We start from the raw sequence: 20,619 nt of genomic DNA on the forward strand, positions 1-20,619 counted from the left end.
ACCAATCAAAGAAATCACTTGCTGGAGACGGGGTTTACAACCTGTTACTAGGAAGTGATGTTCTGTCAGTGCTGAGAACTGCAAGCAAGCCTTCCTGGAACTGCGGAAAAACAGCAGGGGGATTCGGACGGCGCCTGCTAGGCAAGTACTGTTTTTTTTTTTCACGTAGTGCAGCTTGGGCTTATTTCTGGGGTAGCACTCATATTTCAAGGCATCCCCCCAAAAAATAAAATAAAATCAGGATAGGGCTTATTTTAGGTGTAGGTCTTACTTTCATTGAAACACTGTAGTATTAGAGATATCAAGGTGAGCATCAAATTAAATATGGTGTGTTCCCTCGGTAATACAGATTATAAAAAGAAAAGTTTGTTAAGATGATAACTTTAAATATTTTCAATAGGTTGACAAAGTTATGCAATAGTATTACATTCTGATGCTTACAGTCTCAATGCTACCTAATTCAGATATATTTTATACAGACTTCCTTGGAGGAAGTAGACTCTGAATTAACGCTGGTCCGGGAGGAACTACAGAAGGTTTGGGACATGTTGAGGACAAAAGACACAGAACTGGAAGAGCAATATCATGAACTGGAGTCTGCTCGGGATCAGGTTCGATTTAAGACGTGTTCACACATTGCCATTTTTGCTGCAGCTTTCTGAAGTTGCATTAAAAAAAAACTATGATTTCTATAAATTGTCGCCAAAACTACAAGGTGGCAACAAAATGGCCAGAAGTGTACAGACTGCAGCAGATTCGGTTCAATGTATCTGAATGCATAGTTTCTGCAGCAAGTGCATGGATTCTTCAGATGTACTGTATATGGCAGAATATCTGCAGCAAATCTTTTCTGTGTAAACTCTTTAAAGGGGTTTTCCACTCAGTTTTAAATATGGGCAATGTTTTAGTGGGCATTATACAATAACTTACCAATTACATTTTATTTTGACTGCAGCCCATGTCCTCTATTGTGTCCCAGTATTACATGACTAGAAGGCTGCAATGCTTAATGCTTGCAGCAAGATGTCCTGCCTGCAAATTGTGTGATCTCCCCTGCTCACCTTTTCTTTTAGGATACTTTTACATGGGACGACTGTTGGGTGCTTGCACACAGGAGCGATGATTACTCAGTAAATGGAGGCAGAGCTTGCCGGAGATTTCTTCTGGCCGCCCTATCCCATTCAGAGTAAACTGGAATTAATTCATAGTTGAATGACTGCTAGTTTAAATAGGCTGACAGACATTTAGCTTTTAGGTGAACTTGCCCAGTTGGCTCAAGGTTGACTCAGCTTTCATCCTCCCGAGGTCAGTAAAATGAGTACCCAGCTTGCTGGATGGTAAAAGATGACTGGGGAAGGCAATGGCAAACCACCCTGCAGAAACAGTCTGCCAAGAAAACGTCACGATGTGACATCACCCTAGGAGTCAGTCATGACTTGGTGCTTGCACCAGGGGACTTTACCTTTATCTTAGTCGGGCGACTATCGACCCATGTAAAAGTACCCTTAGAAAGAACAAGACAGCAGAAAATGTACACAAACTACCAGCTCCTTTCTACAGCACAGGGGCATTATATGCCTCAGCTGTAGAAGGAAGCAGTGAGTTGTCATGTTCTTTCTAAGGGGTAGAGAGGGGAGAAGGTTACATGATCAGCAGTCTTGCCTCAACCATTCCACACCTAACAGACTTCGGATCATCTAACCCTGAGGTACAACGGGAGTCAGAGGCTGCAGTCAAATTAAAGTGTAATTGGTAAGTTACTTGTATAATGTCTATTAAAACTTTGCCCCCTATTTTTAATTGCATGGACAACCCCTTTAAAGATGAATTCCAGTAGAGAAACAAAAACTAAAGTGTTAGTTTCCCATTTCTTAGAAAAAAAGACAATTTGTATGTAAGTACATATAATGTATTATACTTTCTATAGTACACGGAATGCAGTACAGAGAAAGTGCGTTTGGAACAACTGGTCACCTCTCTACAGAAACAGGTGGAAGAGAAGTAAGTTCTTTACCTCTTTGCCAGTCATAGAATGATTTTATCTAAACTTATCCTGTACACTTTGTCTTCTGATTGTTAAAGGGGTATTCCGAAGACGTAATGTGGGGACCCTCACTTGTCCTGATAACAAGAGTCCGGTTGGTCTCCAAGTGAACGGATTTGAGGTTGCGCAGGTGCCTCGTTGCTCAATTCATTTCAATGAGAGCACCGGAGATTGCCCAGTTTAAGCATATGGTAATCTCCTGCGCTTTCATTGAAATGAATGGAGTGATTGTGCGCCTGTGCAACCTCCACTCCGTTCACTTGGAGACCAACCGTTCTCAAGATCGGTGGGGATCCCAGTAGTTGGACCCTAATAGAACTGTCAGTGGATGGGTGAAAAGTTGAAAAAAAACTGTCTCTGGAATACCGCTTTAAATGATTAATGAGCGCTATCTCAGTCAGTGTTTTTTCATTTAGCAGTGTACAATTTGGGCTTCATATACACTACCATATGATAAATTGGTTGATAAATTGGTGCCACTCTGCACTGTGTATGGATGTGCGAATGCACTTCCACACATGTTCTTAAAATTGAGTTATTTTCTGATTTAAAACCAGTCTTTCTTGCCAGCTGTTTAGGGGAGAATATTGATACATGTATGGTACTTGTATACAGAATTTTACATGGCTCCATATACAGGGGACTGTATACATGACTGCACCTATGAAATTCTGATGACATCCTACTCTTAAAGGGGTTTTCCGAGGAAAATACTATTGATGACCTATCCTGAGGATAGGCCATCAATAGTTGATTAGCTGTGATCCATTGCTCGGGACCCCAACCAATTACCTGATTGTGTGCCCGCTGACTGCGCCGCAAATACACAGGGGCTGGAGAGGAAGCCGCTGCTCCACCCCCTGTGTAGTGGCCGGCGCTTATAATTGCAAGCACAGCTCTCATTGAAATAAATGGGAGCCTTGCCTGCTGGGTATGGAATGAGCTCAGGGCCTAAGACCACTTTATATCCCAGCTGCTACCGCATGAAGTACATTTATGGTATGTGGTCAATAGCAGGTGAAAGAGGTATTCACATGTTATAAAGTGATGGAACATTGCTAAGATATGTCATCGCTTTATAATTAGGGGGGCTCAACATGTGAAACCCCCACAATCCTGAGAATAAAGCAATTGCAGCACTGGTTTAGCATTGCATCCATTACCTGTTTAATCATTCAATTGAATAGGGCTGTGCTGTAGTTTGCTGCACACCTGGGTGTCCAGGAGCACTAGCATGTCGGGAAAACTTAGACGAGGATGCAGCAGCAAGGGAGAGTTGCAGCAACTTCATTCTCAGGATCATGGGGGGTGTCATAGGTTAGATCCTCACTGATCTTAAAATGATGGCATATGCTAGCGAGCACTTTATAAAGTGGGAATACTTCTTTTGTTGCTCCTTTATCATTTGACCCTATAAGCCTGCAAAATTAATACAGTAGTACTTTAGGCAAAATAGCCACAAGTTACACTATTTTCAAATTACACTGACCAGATCACAGTAACAGGCTGGAATAATGTTTTCCTAACTTGCATAGGGACCAGGCAATGAAACATCTCCAGCAGATTAGGGAGATGGAGAAGACTGAGATGAGCATTGAAAAGTCATCCCTAGAGTTGAAGGTACAAAATAACTTTTAAGATGATTAAGTTATGACTGTTCCAGTAATGTGGCTGTTATAGTATTGCTGATATTATAGTATTGTAATTGATGACTCGCTAGGCATTACACAGCATTCTAATCTATCTATTGTTTAGGACCAGGGATATAGCTAAAGGCTCATGGGCTCTTATCCAGCTTGGGCTCCCTATCACTTATGGCAAATTTATTAATATATAGATTATTTATAAATGGATTTTTGTTAAAATTCACTTGTTTCTGTAGAATTATATTGATAATTGGTTAGTGTTAACAAAGGAGAAGATCAATGATAAATTTATCATTTACCTTTAATACTATAAAAATAATTATTGTTGGTACGATCACAGGCGTAAGTTGAAGCTTCTGGGACCCAATGCAAAATTTGTCACAGGACCCCCAACTATAATGATTTATTCATAGTACTGGGCTCCCTATATGGAGAAGAGAGGCCTTATGGCCCCCCTAAGGCTCCTGGGCCCGGGTGCAACCGCATCCTCTACATCTCCTATAGTTACGCCCCTGGGTATGATGGATAAATTTAATGCAGTTCAGTGACCTTTCTAGAATGGATTGCAGCCTAGCGTACATCCTTATTCTGCGGTTCAGAGGTGTGGACTGTGCTTCCGAAGAGTCATGTGCTTTATTGGGAAGTACAGGTAACGCTATGCTGTACCAGAATCTGATAGATTATGCCTAACCTCAAATGATAATAAATACAATTGTTAAATAATATGTCGTACTGTGACTGGATGATGCTAGCATACTGTAGAAATATCAGCTTACTATTCTTGCATGAGACCCAATACCATAACATCAAGATACTGTTGTTAAATGACACCCTAATCCTTTATTAGCAGTCATAGGTGTCTCTATGGAGGGATTGGTTTGCTCAGTGTAAAAGCATGCCCCAACTGAATGACGAACAATAATTTTTTCTGCCTATTGTTCGTCATTCAGTTTATGTGTGCATAAAAACTGAACGATGATCGGTCCATGTGAACAGGCAGTCATTCATCTATAAACAACTGCTTGTTTACTGCGAATGGAGGCAGGTGGGACGGAAAACCCCCCAGCCCGCTCCGCTTCCACTCACTGAGCGATGATTGTTCCTGTGTAAAAGCACAGGAACGATCATCACCGGGATGACCTACTGGGCATCTGGGCCCAACAGGTTGCCCCGTGTAAAAAGGCCCTAAGTGGTACTGCCCCCATAACCTCTCCAGGGCTGGTTTTATCAGTTACAAGCCAAGTCAGCAAGGCTTTTTTCACATTGTGTTTTTGGGAGGCAGTGTTAGGTATGCACTGTTTTCGTTAACGTGGATGAGACCAAACCAGATGCTGCAGTAAGTGAGATAGAGATCTCTTTGGTCTCCGTTTAACCAGGTTTTCATTCCCATCAGTTTTTTTACACAGGACAAAAAGGTGCTGAGCTCCAAAATCTTTTGTCCAATGTAGAAGACTCACATATTCTCCCCTATGGTGCCATCTAGGTTCCATCCTGGGTTCTGTCCCCGTACAGTTTTCTGTATGGGGTATGAAACTGAGGACAAAACCAGCACTGCACTGCAAAACTACAACGTGAACACAGCCTTAAGATCTTTTCACATCAGTGTCGGCGGTTCGGAGTATTTGTTGCTGATTTCCATAAAAATTGCGGAATTAAATATTGCAGTATGCTGCACTATTTCGTCCAGGAGAATACCAGATAGCCAGATGGAAACCAAATGGACCACTATAGTCAATGAGATCTGTTTGGCACTGTTCGGTTTCATGATAAGACTGATCCATTTAGCCAGTGGACTCTATTTTCCTGCTTCCATAAAGGAGCAGGAAAACTGCACCCACAACAGTGATAAGAACTAGGGATGAGCGAACGTGTCCGTTACGGACACATCCGCACCCGGACACCGGCTTTGCCGAACACTGCAGTGTTCGCGCGTAAGTGTCCGGGTGCCGCCGGGGGGCGGGGAGATGCGCGGCGGCGCGGGCGGCAGTAGCGGGGAACAGGGGGGAGCCCTCTCTCTCTCCCTCTCCCCCCCACTCCCCGCCGCACCCCCCCGCGCTGCCACGGCGGCCCCCGAACTTTTTCGCCCGAACACTGAAGTGTTCGCAAAGTTCGGTGTTCGGGCGAAAAAGGGGCGGAGCCGAACGTGTTCGCTCATCTCTAATAAGAACGTAACCTAATCCAGCTCTATCAGTAGCTTCCCTAAGGCGTGTGTCTGGCTACAATGTGTTGCAGCTGGTTCTCCCTACCAAATTATATGTATATAGTGATCAAGCCTGTGACTGTCCTTTCACAGGTGAGCGGAGGGTAGATCTTGAGACAGGCAGCTTCCTACTGCCTCAGCAGTGTGCCTGCTCTATGTGAACGTAATGATGGGGCTTCAACATTTGCCAATGAGCAGAGAAGATGCTGCCTTTAGGCACTGGTACGGATCCGCCAGATACTTGTTCGTTGGCAACAGATGGGTACCCACGTCATAGTTTATGCCGCTACTGACCCATGACATTGCGCCGAGTGTCCACTTGTCAAGGGGGAGGAGGTGATGACTTAGAATTCCTCCTCCTTCTCCATAGCACAGTCTCAGCTGATCTGGTAGTGCTGTCACTTCTACCTTGGACCACATTTGAAGTTTTGGTCTTTTATGGCTCAGTAATGAGCCCCTTGGCTTAGGGGCCCTGTTGCAAATGAAACCCCCTACAGTTATGCCACTGCTTAGGAATTGATATTTCAAACTCTTCACCTCACAATTAGCAAAAAGCAAGAACATTAAATCTGCTATTTTATTTTGTAATTATTAAATTGATTTGTGTTTCGCTTTGTCCTCCTGGATTTTCCAGCTAGTAGAGATGCAAGAGCAAAATGGAAAAGTCACCTCATTTAATGTCGGTAACGTTTCTCACACTAAAGTAAAGAGTTGGAGTCCAACAGGATCCGAAAACGAAGCAAGCTCGCAAAATTGTCCTCGCTGTGAAGTCTTCCTGCAGCAATTAGACAAGGCTATTAAAGGTGAGTCTTCTATAATTTACCTTTTTTTGTGAAGTGCTGTATTGCAGACCAACAGAATAATACCTATTTCTCCTATGTGACATAAGTGCCAGACCCTATATCCCTAGTAACCATTCTCCTCATGTTACTCGTATTTTCTACACAAGCCACAAGTGGCCACTGAACTGTGGGTAGTCATTAAACCACTCCTTCTCTACCTCTTACTGCCATAATGACTACACTTTTTGGATAACGATGAATATTCATCCTCTAGGATGTCCACTGACCCTTAGAAGGAGTGTGACGCAGCACAATTTAGTTTTCCTTCTAGCACAACACTCCCTGCCTCCTGGCTGTGCATGGAATAACAGCCAGCCCCTTTCCCATCGGGTGGCTGGACAGTGCTGTGCAGAGGACAAAACAAAGAAAGGGAGGGAAGCACTAAACCACCAAACCAGCACATAGTTCCTTTCATTCTCAGAATCGTAAGGCCTAAGAGCTTGGACCCTTCTAATTATAAAGTAATAGCATTTCCTAGCGATATGTTGTCTCCTTACAGATAGGAAAATCCCTTAAAAGCAACATAATGCAGCTATAGCAGCAAACCCTTGTGTACTTTATAACGTTGGCACTGCAGCATATAGGTTAACATTAGAGATGAGCGAACGTACTCGTTACGAGTACTTACGCACCCGAGCACCGCCATTTTCGAGTACAGCAGTACTCGCGCGTAAAGATTCGGGGGACGCCGTGGCGGCACGGGGGGTAGCAGTGGGGAGTGGGGGGGAGAGGGAGAGAGAGAGGGCTCCCCCCTGTTCCCCGCTGCTCCCCCCCGCACCGCCGCGCCTCTCCCCGCCCCCCAGAATCTTTACGCCAGAGTACTGAAGTACTCGAAAATGGCGGTACTCGGGTGCGTAAGTACTCATTACGAGTACGTTCGCTCATCTCTAGTTAACATGCATTTAATTTGAGCATGTACAGTCTAAATCAGTGGTTCCCAACCTTTTCAGCCTTGGGGCACCCCTGGAAAGAAAAAATTACGGCGCAGCGCCCCTACCAAAAGGGGGTGTTGTTAGTGCGTGGCTTATTACGACATATTATATATTCCGCATTCAATGTCAATTTTCACATGTGATTTTTTTCACAGGCGCACCTCTACTCAAAATGTTTACACGATATACAAAATTTAGTCATATACAACCCTTTAATGATCATTGTTATTTATTCCCTCCCTCCACCATTTTACATGCGACCGTTCTCTCCCCTCCTTTCCTCCACCATTTTACATGCGGCCATTCCCTCCCTCCACCACCTTACATGCGCCCATTATGCCCCACGCATCCACCAGCACCTTACATGCGCCCATTACGCCCCACGCATCCACCACCACCTTACATGCGCTCCTTACGCCCCACGCATCCACCACCACCTTACATGCGCCCATTACGCCCCACGCATCCACCACCACCTTACATATGCCCATTACCCCCCCCACGCACCTACCACCACCTTAAATGCGCCCATTACACCCCAACGCAGCTACCACCACCTTACATGCTCCCATTACCCCCCCACCTTACATGCTCCCATTACCCCCCCCCCCCACACACCTTACATGCTTCCATTACCCCCCCCCCCCCATTCAAAAAGCCACTTACCTCCAGCACTGTCGCCGTTCTCGCACGCTGGCTTTGTTGCCGCCGACTCCCTAGATGACACGCCCCCAACTTCAGATTGGCTGGGGGCGTGTTTCATCCAGAGAGACAGCGGCAACAAAGCCAGCTTCATCCAGAGAGGCTGCCAGGGGTGCCGCGGCTCCGTGGCTAGTATTCTTGGATTCTATGTATTATGTCACCATCGGAATATGCGGGTGGCGACATAATATAATGAATCCAAGAATACTAGCCACAGAGCCGCGGCCCCCAGGTTGGGAATGATGAAGGGAATGTCTTATGAGTAACCGTGGGCAGCCATACATGTGGTATGATATACGTGTATGGCTTGACTGTCAAAACCAAAACTGCTACATATTAACCGTTTAAGGACCAGGCTGTTTTGTACCTTAAGAACGAGACACTTTTTAGGAATGTGGTTGTTTAACTGCCCTAAATTTTTTCCTTTAGCTACCAAAATTATTTTTGCTGCGTTTTTTCCCCGTGACATATAGGGCTATGTTTTTAATATCTTTTTCACAGACTTTTTTTTCCTGTTGTTTAGTTTTGTTGGGGGTAAAAAGCGAAAAAAATGTATTGTTTTAAACATTTATATATTTTTTTAAATTCGTATATTTACGCTAAAATAAAGTATGGCAACTGGTTCCTAATTTTGTTTCGGACGTTTTGATATATAATATGTATGGTTTTGGATTACAGGGCGTAAATGGCGACAGTTTTGGTTGGTGTCGGCTTTGGGTTATTTTCTTTTTTATGTATATATTGTTATTTTATTCTGTAATTTTGTTTTACTTATGTATGTAATTAATTTTTTTTACCATCTATGCCCCTCATGACATCATACAAGACCTCTGGGGGACATTCACATGTTTTTTTTTAATTTGACACTTTCTCACTATAGCTGGGGCATCCATAGGAGCTCCAGTTACAGGAGAAAATATTCCCTGTAGTGACATTAGTCACTGGAAGAGCTGATAAAGGTCTGCTACGACCCTGCAGTTCTGCTGTAGCAGGAAATCCCGGCAGTCACGTGACTGCCAACTCGTATAGTGGAAGTTAGACTTCCACTTTCACTTTTTAGTACACGGCGCTCATTGAGCACCGTGTACTAAAGAAAGGAGGAGGCAGAAAGGGTTAAAATCCCTCCTACCATCTCACAATCCTCTTAATAGTATAAATTATATTAATAGTATAAATATTTTATATTCTTATATACTGTATTTATGTAAAACTAACCACATGGACTGTATTTTATCCAGGATGCCAAGAACGTAATGTGGAGTTACAGGAGCAAAAAAATCAAACATTGACTTCTCTTTATCAGTTGCAAGATATTCTAAAGGTAATTATTTCTAGTTGCCACGTCAGCAAACAAGGTAAATGTCAATTACAGAAACTACTGTTTCATCCTGCATTCAAAAGGTTTACCTCTAACTGCGAAGGATGCATTTCTCATTTTAAAACTTGTCTTAAGACATCCAGCAAACAATAATATGTTGATTGCATGTTTTGGGTCATTGATTTGTGATTTTACAGAGTAGATTATTTCCCAGTTGTTTCTATGACAGTGCAACCAAGATTGTCTCCTCCTGATAGGTCAGGAAAAAACAGGGAGGTAAAAGTCACAACCCTCCTCCTACCTTAAATCTTATTACCTCTCCTGTCAGATGGCAGTCAATATCTGAGAGGTGCTGAGAGTTCCTCTGAGCTTCCTCAACAGTCAATTACTCCCACCTTAGTACAGCAGATGCTTTTTCTTCCCCTGTGCAGTGGCTGTGGCTCAGACTCTGCAAGTGCCGTTTTCCCCAGAGAAGACCCTCCCAGAAGTAGTCCATGGCAGGTATAATAGGAACCCAAGATGTTCAAGATGTAATTTGAGGGATTACCGGCTTGAACTGCTGTTCTCTCTAAATACACCAGAAGAATTTTGTGGTCAGAATCATGGTCTGGTGATATGGTGTCTAAAAATAACTTATGTTCTCTTCCCAATCATGGACACTTTTTCTTTGGTCCTGACCTCGATAAAATCCTAGGAAAAGCTGCTGACCATACTAGAAGAAAAGCCACAAAAAAGAAAACCCTATTTTCAAATCCAAAGGCAATATGAGCAGTAGGGCCAAAAGGTAAAACTGGCAAGTGTAACTAAGGTAAAGCTAAAATAGGAAAGCATTTTCTCTTTAGCAACAGTGAAACCACTTGGCACCATTCAAATGACTAAACAGGTTCAGGATGAGTGGCATCGGGTATGGGATTCGCTTAGTGATTTCATTGAGCTCCCTGAAATCCAGACAAGTTCGCAAACCCCCATTCTTTTTTTAACAAAGAAAAAAACAGCGGCTAGCGGAGAGTTAGATGGACGTATATGCCCTTTTTTCAGACTGTCTTGAATATAAAGCTTGAGAGACTGTCTCTTAGGCTCTTAGGAGCCATTAGGTTATACATACAACTTTTTGGCAACTTACAGCCAGGAATAAGGTCTTTAGAACAATCCCCTCCTCTAGGAGGCGGCAATTTGTCTGCCCCTTCATGAGAAAAGATGTCAGCAAACTCCCCAATAAACTCAGGTTACATGGGACATGTCGTTGGTGGTAGAGGACAGACCATGTTGGCATTTCAAGCAGCTTTCACTGAAGTAATAGCCCACTGCCATTCCTTGGAAGTGGTACTATCCATGCAATACATCTGTAGCATGCACAAGAGATCGTAGAAATGAAGACACTGCATGCCTTAAGTACCACCACCTCCTCTTCCTAGCAGGCACACAGCAATTAGTCTGCAGCAGTCAGCCATGAGCATCCCTCCTCTACTTCACTCTGTGCCAAATCCCACGTATCCTCTGAAGCAGTCCACATGGAACAGTCTGAGGAGCTGTTTGATCAGTCAGTGTCATGGCTGTCAACTGGGCAGTCCAAACAACCAAGACATTGATTGCACTGATGCAAAACCATTTTTTTCCTCTGAAGAGGAAGATTAGGGTGGGTCAGTGCGCATGGTCAGCCCTGCACAGGCAATGTGTACTCAGGGGATGTGGAAACAGAGGTGCCAGCTCACTGTGCTCACTGTGGCATAGAGTCCACTAAGGAGAAGGATGAAAAAGAGAAGGTGGAAGATGAGGTGCTTGATCCAACATGGACAGACCGGGAAAGTCATAACAGCAGCTCACAGGGGAGAGGAAGAGGTTAATGTTGCAGGGCAGCACACTGCAAAGGCAGTACTTGTGGGTGTCACAGAAAAATAAAGGGGTAGTGCCACCACACTCAGCTACTACTAGTCACAGCAATATTAGGCCCACAGCTAAGTCTGCTCACAGGACATGTGTAGCCAGAGTGGTCATCTTTAATATCTGCAGTATGCCTTTAAAATGTGTCAAGAACGTAAATGCCTTCAACACAGTGTGTTTGAATGGTCATATGAAGTCCCAACCACCCACTGTTTTGGAGAGCCTACCTGGAGTGCAAAGAGTCAGCCTCATTCTGCTCCCTCTTCCTCCATCTCCCTCCCAGTTCATGAAGTAGCTTCTGAGCACAGAGAGGCAGTTTTGTGCAGGGGCAGTAGCTCACCTACTTCAGACCTCCCCTTCTCAATTGACAATCAGGCTGCAGGCTTCAAAGCCAGGAGTGGGAAATGGAGAGCAGAGGTTGAGCTGCCGCCTTCACCACCACCTTCTCCGACACGGACATCTACCCCATATTCCAGTGTGTCCCTGGTTAGCAGCCAGACCGCCATCCCCCAGTTATGGGAACATAAAAAATACCACCTCAACCATCCATGAGCACAGAGCCTGAACACAAGCATTGCATAGCCGCTTCTAATGGAAATGCTGCCTTTCAGGCTAGTGGACACAGATGCGTTCTGCAATGTGATACTCCATGCAAACACACAGTACCAGATACCCAGCCACCATTTCTTTGCCCAAAAATCCATCCCTGCCCAGCACCACCATGTGAGAGATACTGTATGTGTCCCTAGAGTTAAAGAACACTGTCAGGGGCAGGGTGCACCTGACCATGGACATGTGATCCAGCAAGCATGGCCAGGGGTGCTACATATCGTTAGCACCACACTGCATCAATATCCTGCGGGTGGGGCATGAAGCCAAAAGTGGTAATCCGAAGCATTGTGGGACATTCACCATTCTCTGTCTCTTCCTCACCCCACTCCTCCTCCTCATACTCCACCTCTTCATACTACCTTTCAACACTCTCCACATCGGCACAGATAACTGTATGTGACAAAATCCAACTTCCATATAGTAGTGCACGTGGTGAACACCAAAATACTGTCCTAAAAGTCATGTCTAGGTAAGCGCAACCACACGGCAGAAGAGTTGTTAGCGACTCTGCAGACCCAGGCTGACACGTGGCTGACCCTGCATAATCTGAAGCCAGGCAAGATTGTGTTTGACAGTGGGGCCAACCTGTGGCAACCATTCGTATTGGCAATCTCACACACATACCTTCCTGGCCCATGTGATAAACCTGGTAGTGCAGCGCTTCCTGAACAATTACCCAGGTTTACATCAAGAGCTGTAAAAGGCCAGGAAACTGTACTCACACTTTCAGCATTTACACCAAGCCGCCCCTTATCTGGTGGAGGTGTAGCGACAGTTCGGGCTACCACCCAACTGTCTCATCTGTGACATGCCTACAGCATGGAATTGCCATGTTACATTTATTGCAGAGGCTAAGACAGCAGTGGAGGGTGATCACAGTGTACCAGATGATGTATGCTATCAGCAGAGGTCATATGAAGCTCGGTCACTTGATGCTTGTTGAGTGGCTGCAGCTCAGAGATGTGTGTGCCGATTTAGCTTGCTTTGAGGAAACGATCAAAATGGTCAGCTAATCGCGGTACAACACTCCCAGTTTTCAGTGGGACCTCCCACACAGGTACATGTTCTATTTTTGGGTGTTTCAGCATTTTTAAATGCTGTGCGTCGCCAATTGAAATGAATGGACATAGTTTTCAGTGCTGCTGAAAACGCAGCAGAACTTAGTGCCACATTTTTGACAGCACTAAACGGCCTAGCTATACCACGTGAAAAAAAAGCAATACTTATCAAGCAGGCGCTGTCTGGGTCCCTCCCGCTGGTCACTAGCGCTCCGACAGGCTTCTGTGCAGTTGTCAGCGCCAACAGAGCATCTCTTGCTGGTAACAGGGATTGAAAGCGCTCGAGAACCAATTAGAGCAATCACTTGCTGGAGGAGGGAGTTCAATCCCCGTTACCAGCAAAAGATGCTCTGTTGGCACTGAGGACTGCATGGAAGCCTGACGGAGAGTAGCAGGAGGGACCCGGACGGCGCCTGGTAGGTGAGTATTGCTCTTTGTTTTTTTTTTACAGTTCCTTGGCTGCATTTTAGCTGTGCTGAAAATGCAGATAAAAAGCTGGCAAAATGAATCCCAACTGCAAGTGTGTATGGTTAATCCCAAAAAATCTTCCAATAGCTGGTAAATAAAGTCTGAAAAGGAAAAGCCCACATTCAAGCCAAAATGGCTCTTGGAATTCAGCCTAAAAATCCATCTTGCTTCATCACATTATGATCTGGCATCTAGTACTCCCTTTTTGTCTCAACTTAATTTGGGCATTCCCTTAACATCCCCACCATTCACCATATTAATGTGCCTTGCAATAGGGGTATCCGCTCTTGTCCTGATGGTACTAAGATGCTTACAGATTCTTTTATAGAATTCTTGGATCATCTTACCCACATAAATATACTTGAGATTATTGGGCTCAATCATCATTATTACATGACTCTGACATCTTTATAGTTGTGACATCATCATGATGACGTAATAGTGATTATGATATTATAATATCATAATTGACACTTCGTGATTGTGACATGATTGTAAAGTTATCATTATTATAACATCATTGTGATTGGGACAATATGGTTGTTACGACATCATCATGTTTATAACATTGTCGTAACAATGATCTCATCAAAACTATAAACATTTGCTTTATACTATGTTGTACATTCTGTGTGTAAAGACTATGTTAGCTAACTCTACGTTTGAGCCATCTTCTTTTTTTTTCTCTCCTGGGATGCCTCACTGCATAGGCATTTGGCCTAACATTTGATGAATCTTCATGGCTTCATGCCTTTTTAACACTGCAGAAATATTCAGCTCATTTAGAATCTCCAAAGAAGTTGTTTTTACAAATGGTACTTTACGATTTATCTCCACTCACCTAATCTGTGTTAGGGCTGTAAGCTAGGGGCTGGTTTAATATATATCTTTTAGAGAGGTTTACTACTTTCCCCATTTTGGAAAGAAATTCATTCTTTTCATTGTAATATTTTAGGATAGTCTTGTCCTTGGTCCACTGCCCTTTGCTTAGTAAATATTAACCTGGCTGTCATACCTAAGGCTGCATGTCCACGGGCGATAAATCGCAGACGGATCATGATGTGTGAAGCTTTCCATAGGGTTACTAAAGAAAGCGCAGCGGCGGCGTCCACAAACGGGATATAAATCGCGGCATGCTGCAATTCTCTGTTAGATAGGCTCACCATTGAGACCTGTCAGCGCTCCCCCCTCTTCGGAATATCGCTGGCGATATTCCGTCACTGCCGTGGACAGGGGGCCTAATACAGATCACACCTTAGTACTTAACACCACTACCACTTTTAATATTCTCATTGCCAAATAGTAGAAATCTAGTACTATCCCATCTGTAACAGAATTGGTGCAATATATTACCCTGTTTCCCCAAAAATAAGATAGGGACTTATATTAATTTTTGCTCCCAAAGATTTAACATTTTTCCATGTATAGCTGCTTGGACACTATTCAAATATACTTTTTTTATTACCTGTAACTAGGGCTTATTTTTAGAGCAGGGATTATAGTTCAAGCATTCTCAAAAATCATGCAGGGGCTTATTTTCGAGTAGGTCTTATTTTCAGAGAACTGGTAGCTATATTAGCATACTGGAAGGCACATTATTAACCTCATCAGGGAAATTACACTGCATTTCTTTCTAAGCAGAGCTTATGGATCACTAAATTTCCCCAATACTAGTGTTTTATGATTACTTAATCCCTAGTAAGATTAATTTGCTTGATCCTCTGTAACTACCCCTCTCTATTTTCTTCTAAATTTTTGCCAGGTATTACAGATTTATTTTACTATTATTTTTGGTTTGTTAGTTAGTGTGTGTTATATTGTGGTTTGGGTTTGTTTTTTTGTTTAAAACTAAACTTGAGAAATTTGCATCTTCTATTTTATAGTCTTTTTTCTATGCATATTCCTTTTTACTCGGGCATATGTTGATTTATTTAAAATTTCTCATATGTATACTGTATTTGTGTCATTTGCTATATATTTGCAAATGTCATCTAAGTTCGATAATCGACTAAATATATTTCAACTTCATGGTTATCCTAAAACGGTTTCTACCAATTGTCAAGATCATTTAACCCTTTCCAATCCAATTTGTATCCAGGTTTTCCTAGGGGGCTTACTCTTTTTCTGCTGTTAATCATGGCGCTATTTGCTGGCTAGAGCCAATACTGCATGAGGTGACGCGTTGGATAGGCTCCAATAGCAGAGAGGCTGGCAATATACAGTAAGAGAACCCCGACGGGCATCTTCCAACATCGGAGCTGTACAGCCTTAAATCATAATATCTTTAGACGTCAGACAGAGGATTGGAAAGGGTTAACACACTGAATGTAAAATTGTTAACATTTTACTACCTCTAAGGATTGCACAATCTTTTTCCTATGCAATTTTCTCAATAAATTAGAATATGACCTGGATTGTGGAAATCTCCAATGTGGAATGCAGAACTGTTTTTACAACATTGCTATGTTCATGTGGAAACTCGTAATAAGCAGAGAGGGATAATAACGATTGTGTGTAAATTATGATTTGAACACCATGGGGAAGGTTTTATTGCTCTAAAAGCGAACATGTTAGTGTTCATTTGTATTTAATCAGATCCCAGATTACCTGGTTGCCACCAGACTCCTTGCCTGATGGTGGTTTATACCCTCTATACTCAGTCTCAGCTGGCACATTACATGAAAAGCATGACAAAGATTTCAAGGTGTTGTCTTAGCCTCCAAATTCCCTAGATTTCAATTCGATCCAGCACAAGTGTGATGTACTGGAAAAACAAGTCTGATCAGTGGAGGCCTCACCTTGCAATTTACAGGGCTTAAAGGATCTATTGCTAATCTTTTGATGCCAAATACCAAGGTACACATTCAGATGTCATGTGGAGTCCATGTCTTCACGGGTCAGGGCTATTTCTGGCAACACAAAGGGGACCTAGACAATATTAGGAAGCTCGGTTTAATCTTAAGGGTGACAGAATATTGTCTTACCTAATTATTTGTTTTTATTAATTGCCTCCACAGAATCTCTCAAAGCAGACTAAAGTTAATGAACGGGTGGCACAAGCTCTGCAAATAGACAATGACACCCTTAAAAACCAACACAAGCTTGTAACAGAACAAGTAAGAAACTTTAACATTGCTAATCATTGACCTTTATTGAATAAAACGGCCAAAAGGAGTAAAACCTTTATATTCCCTTACCAGCACTGAATATATATTTTTGTCACAGAGCTAACAGTATTTTTCATTAAAACACCAATATTTAATGCAGCTTTTTTCTGCATTTTTTTTAAACGCGGCAACCATATATTAACTGCAAGTGTGGTATTTTATTCATCTGTTTTTTTACACCTGCACCTAAAAAAATATTTTAAAACTGCAGGAAAATCATTGCATTTTTTTAAGCCCCCTTACTCTCACACACACACTGCGTGTAGCAGAATCGATGCAGAAATTTTGCAATGTTTGCAGTACAAGCCATGTGACAGATCTTACAAATCTCCTTCACATGTAGTGGAATTTTTCTGCTGAGCACAAGCAAGAAATTTGAAAAAACACTGCGGCTTACAAATTCGTAGCATGTTTATTTTGTTGCAGAAACTATACAGAAAAACAGTGGATTCAACAGAGATCAATGGAGAACATAAAAAATGCACCAAAATCCACAAATACACTTTTTGATTGCTGATTTTAAAGAGTTTCCGCTCTGTAAACTCACTGAATCAGCTTGGAAATATGCATTTGTTGATGTTTGAAAATTAATCTTGCCAGTGCAGGCACTACCTCTACCATATCACCCGCCACGAATTCCACAGCAATGTCCGTCCATAGACATGCTGTGTTAAACGATTCGCCCCTGCCCACATGCGGATATCAACTGCGATTTTCCGCTCCCAGTGTATTCAATTTTGTGCAGAAAATCACACGGACAGCTTCCATTGCAGTCAATGAAAGCCATCGGCCCTGCGATACTTCCGCTGCGAGCACTGCAGAAGTATTGCGGGAATCCGCGTCACAGCCCACCGCCAGCATGTCATGCACTGTGCATGCGCGGTGTCTCGCTGGCCGAAACACTTGCGGTGGATCCGGACAGGTGAGTATAGGGTCTCTGAGGATCGCCGGGTCTGATTTCACTGCGATATTTCACAGTCGGTATCCCACCCAGCCGTGGGCATGAGGCCTTACTGTTGTAAAGATTTAATTCTGTGTGTTATGATATTTGATTTTTTATAATGCAATTAGTAGTACATTGGTATCAGAAAAATATTTCTTTTCTTAGAGCTTTTATCTCTTTCTATGCAATGTCTTTTTGCGCAGCTCAAGGATTTATTTAAAGAGAAACAAAACTTGTCAAATGCCTATAAGAAATTTCCCCAGGAGGAGAAGCCAGCAGATGACTGGACAGAGAAATCCAGATTAGTTAAGGTAATTTAGATGCAACCTGACACTCACCTCATTTACCCTACAACACTGTAGTGCTTGTGACATAATGTACGTTGTCAGGAAAAAGAAAGCTTTGGCTGAAAACCCTAAATGCCTAATTGTATAGTGCTCCATATACATGAGATTTAAGTGTGTTAATCACCCTGTCTTAAGGTACTTTTACACAGGGTGATTATCGCCTGAATTATCACTGGAACCAGCAAATTCAGGCAATAATCATCCCATGTATATGCGTCTGCCGACAGGGCAGAGTTGCTTGGTTTTAAGCAGAACTAAAAACCAAGTGACTGTCAAGCTGTGTAAACAGGAACCACTCAATGTTTTAATGACTGCTGTTTACTGTGAATGGAGATGAAAAGAATCACATTCTTATCCATGATCATCATTGTGATGTTCAAGTAAATTAGGCTCCATTGCTGGTGTTTACTTTCTTGACTTCTCCCCTCTTCTAGAATGTGTTGGGATCTGTAAAGTCCAACAAAGAGCTATTAAAGGACAAAGAAGACCTCCAGGAAGATCTCCAGGATCCATCAAGAGAGAGGACTGAAAAATACATCGGCAAACTGCAGAGACAGCTTGAGGAGAAATCAGAAAAAGTACAGTATCCCTAGTTTTCATTGCTTCTGGAATATTTGTGTGTCCCAACAAGTCAACGCTACCTCTAAACATGGATGAAGCAATAGGCAGTTGCACATTTTCCTTGCAGTGAAATGTAAGAGTACATGGTCACGCTGAGTCCTTTGGAGCAGTGTTTCTCAACCTCAGTAGTAATAGTGTACCCTATATCGGCCCCAGTAGTAATAGTGACCCCCCCCAGTGGATTCAGTAGTAAAGGTGTCCCCTATATCGCCCCGAGTAGTAATATAACTACTCAGCCCCAATAGTATTTCAAGGGTTGAAAAACGCAGCAGAAAGGGGCATGCTGCAAATTTTTCAAAATTGCTGTGGATTCACTGTGGAAATTTTCCTTTCCATCTGAAGGAGATTTTATACAATGTCCTTCACACAGCTCGTACTATAAATGCTGCAGCATTTCTGCAGCAAATTCAACTGTAGAAATTCAGTAGCAATTACGCCACGTGTGAGGGCAGACTAAGGCTTCACTTACACGGGCGTATGGGGGCTGCATATAATTTTTTACATGCGAAATACACAATACGCAGTTATATATGCATGTTAGGCTGTGTATTTAAAACTCCCATAGCCTATAATGGGCATTAAGCACCAAAATAGGACATGCTGTTTTTCTTTTCACGCACGTATTACACACATGACAAAAATGCATGTCTGAATGGCGTAATGTAAATCAATGAGCTCTTAAGACTGCATTTTACAAGTGTGAAAAATATGCAGCCCCCATACGCCCGTGTTAGTGTACCCTAAGGCCTCTGGCACATTGGCGTATTTAAGGCCATGTGCTGTTGGCGTTATTTCATGGATGACATACAGCCTCATCATAAGCCTATGGGGCTATACACATGCATGTTTTTTTTACCTGGACCAATGGGCTGTGTTAAAAAAAACTGATGGCATGTCCTGTTTCTGTTTGTTTAATGGATGAAAAATAGGACATGCCAATTTACTAGTAAAAAGTTTTTATTAAATACCCAAAAATTTAAGACTAACCAAGGATAGATAAGAATATTTAATACTGAGAAAATTACAACTGACTTATAGTATATATTTTATGACTTTCTTCTATTCAGATATCCACAATGACTTCCGAAATCAAAATGTTGAAAGAAAAAAATGAATCTCTAATGAAAGGTTTGTATAAGTAAATTGTTTATTGAATATAGGTAAATTCTACCTTTTATCTTGGATTTAGTGTAGGATTAATACATAGTGGATCTAGCGTAAACTCCACATAGAAAACTGCAACAAAAGTACACTGCAGTACAATGCCACAAATATCTGATAGATGTGGGTCCCACCTCTGTCATCCACACCTATCTCTAGAACAAAGGACCCCTGACCCTGTCTTTGCTCATCTTTTACCATTGGCTGCCACATCCAGGCTGCAAGAGTTGGCCAGGCTTATGGAAGCAGTCAATGTTTCTGTAACTTCTGAGATACCCGGTTTACTTAACTCCCATTTACTACTATGAGAGTTCCAGAAACAGCGTAGCACAGGGTGCTAATGTCCCTTCCATGAGCAATTTAAAACTTTGTAATGAGTGATGCAATAAAGAATAGGCAGTTCTATGCACTATGTGCTCTGTGAGTTCCCATGGTCTACTGCTTCATTGCTCAGCTGTTAGTCCTAGGTACTTCAACTTTGTAACCCCTTAGTGACCACCCCATAGTGTTTTTACGTCCTGGCTTGCTGGGCTTTAATCCCCAGGGACGTAAAAACATGCTCCCTGCCTAGATTTAAACCCTGCAAACATGCTCCCTGCCTGAATTAATCCCCAGGGACATTAAAACATGCTCCCTGCCTGGATTAAAACCCTGCAAACATGCTCCCTGCTGGATGA

At 42.7% G+C, this 20,619-nt stretch overlaps 1 protein-coding gene across 3 annotated transcripts in view; it reads left to right on the plus strand.

Annotated features, from left to right (window-relative positions):
* The window catches only part of LOC136612216 (putative leucine-rich repeat-containing protein DDB_G0290503), an 83,627-nt gene that overhangs the window by 54,465 nt on the left and 8,543 nt on the right, over window positions 1–20,619 (plus strand). For all 3 annotated transcript variants that reach the window (XM_066592411.1, XM_066592413.1, XM_066592412.1), the window contains exons 18-26: window positions 480–611; window positions 1,928–2,001; window positions 3,580–3,664; window positions 6,525–6,693; window positions 9,605–9,687; window positions 16,721–16,819; window positions 18,017–18,124; window positions 18,595–18,738; window positions 19,849–19,909. In XM_066592411.1, coding sequence (XP_066448508.1) covers window positions 480–611; window positions 1,928–2,001; window positions 3,580–3,664; window positions 6,525–6,693; window positions 9,605–9,687; window positions 16,721–16,819; window positions 18,017–18,124; window positions 18,595–18,738; window positions 19,849–19,909 — 955 coding nt within the window. The remainder of the gene's footprint in view (window positions 1–479; window positions 612–1,927; window positions 2,002–3,579; window positions 3,665–6,524; window positions 6,694–9,604; window positions 9,688–16,720; window positions 16,820–18,016; window positions 18,125–18,594; window positions 18,739–19,848; window positions 19,910–20,619) is intronic.

The sequence above is a fragment of the Eleutherodactylus coqui genome, chromosome 2 (genome assembly GCF_035609145.1).
Source record: "Eleutherodactylus coqui strain aEleCoq1 chromosome 2, aEleCoq1.hap1, whole genome shotgun sequence".
NCBI lineage: Eukaryota > Metazoa > Chordata > Amphibia > Anura > Eleutherodactylidae > Eleutherodactylus > Eleutherodactylus coqui.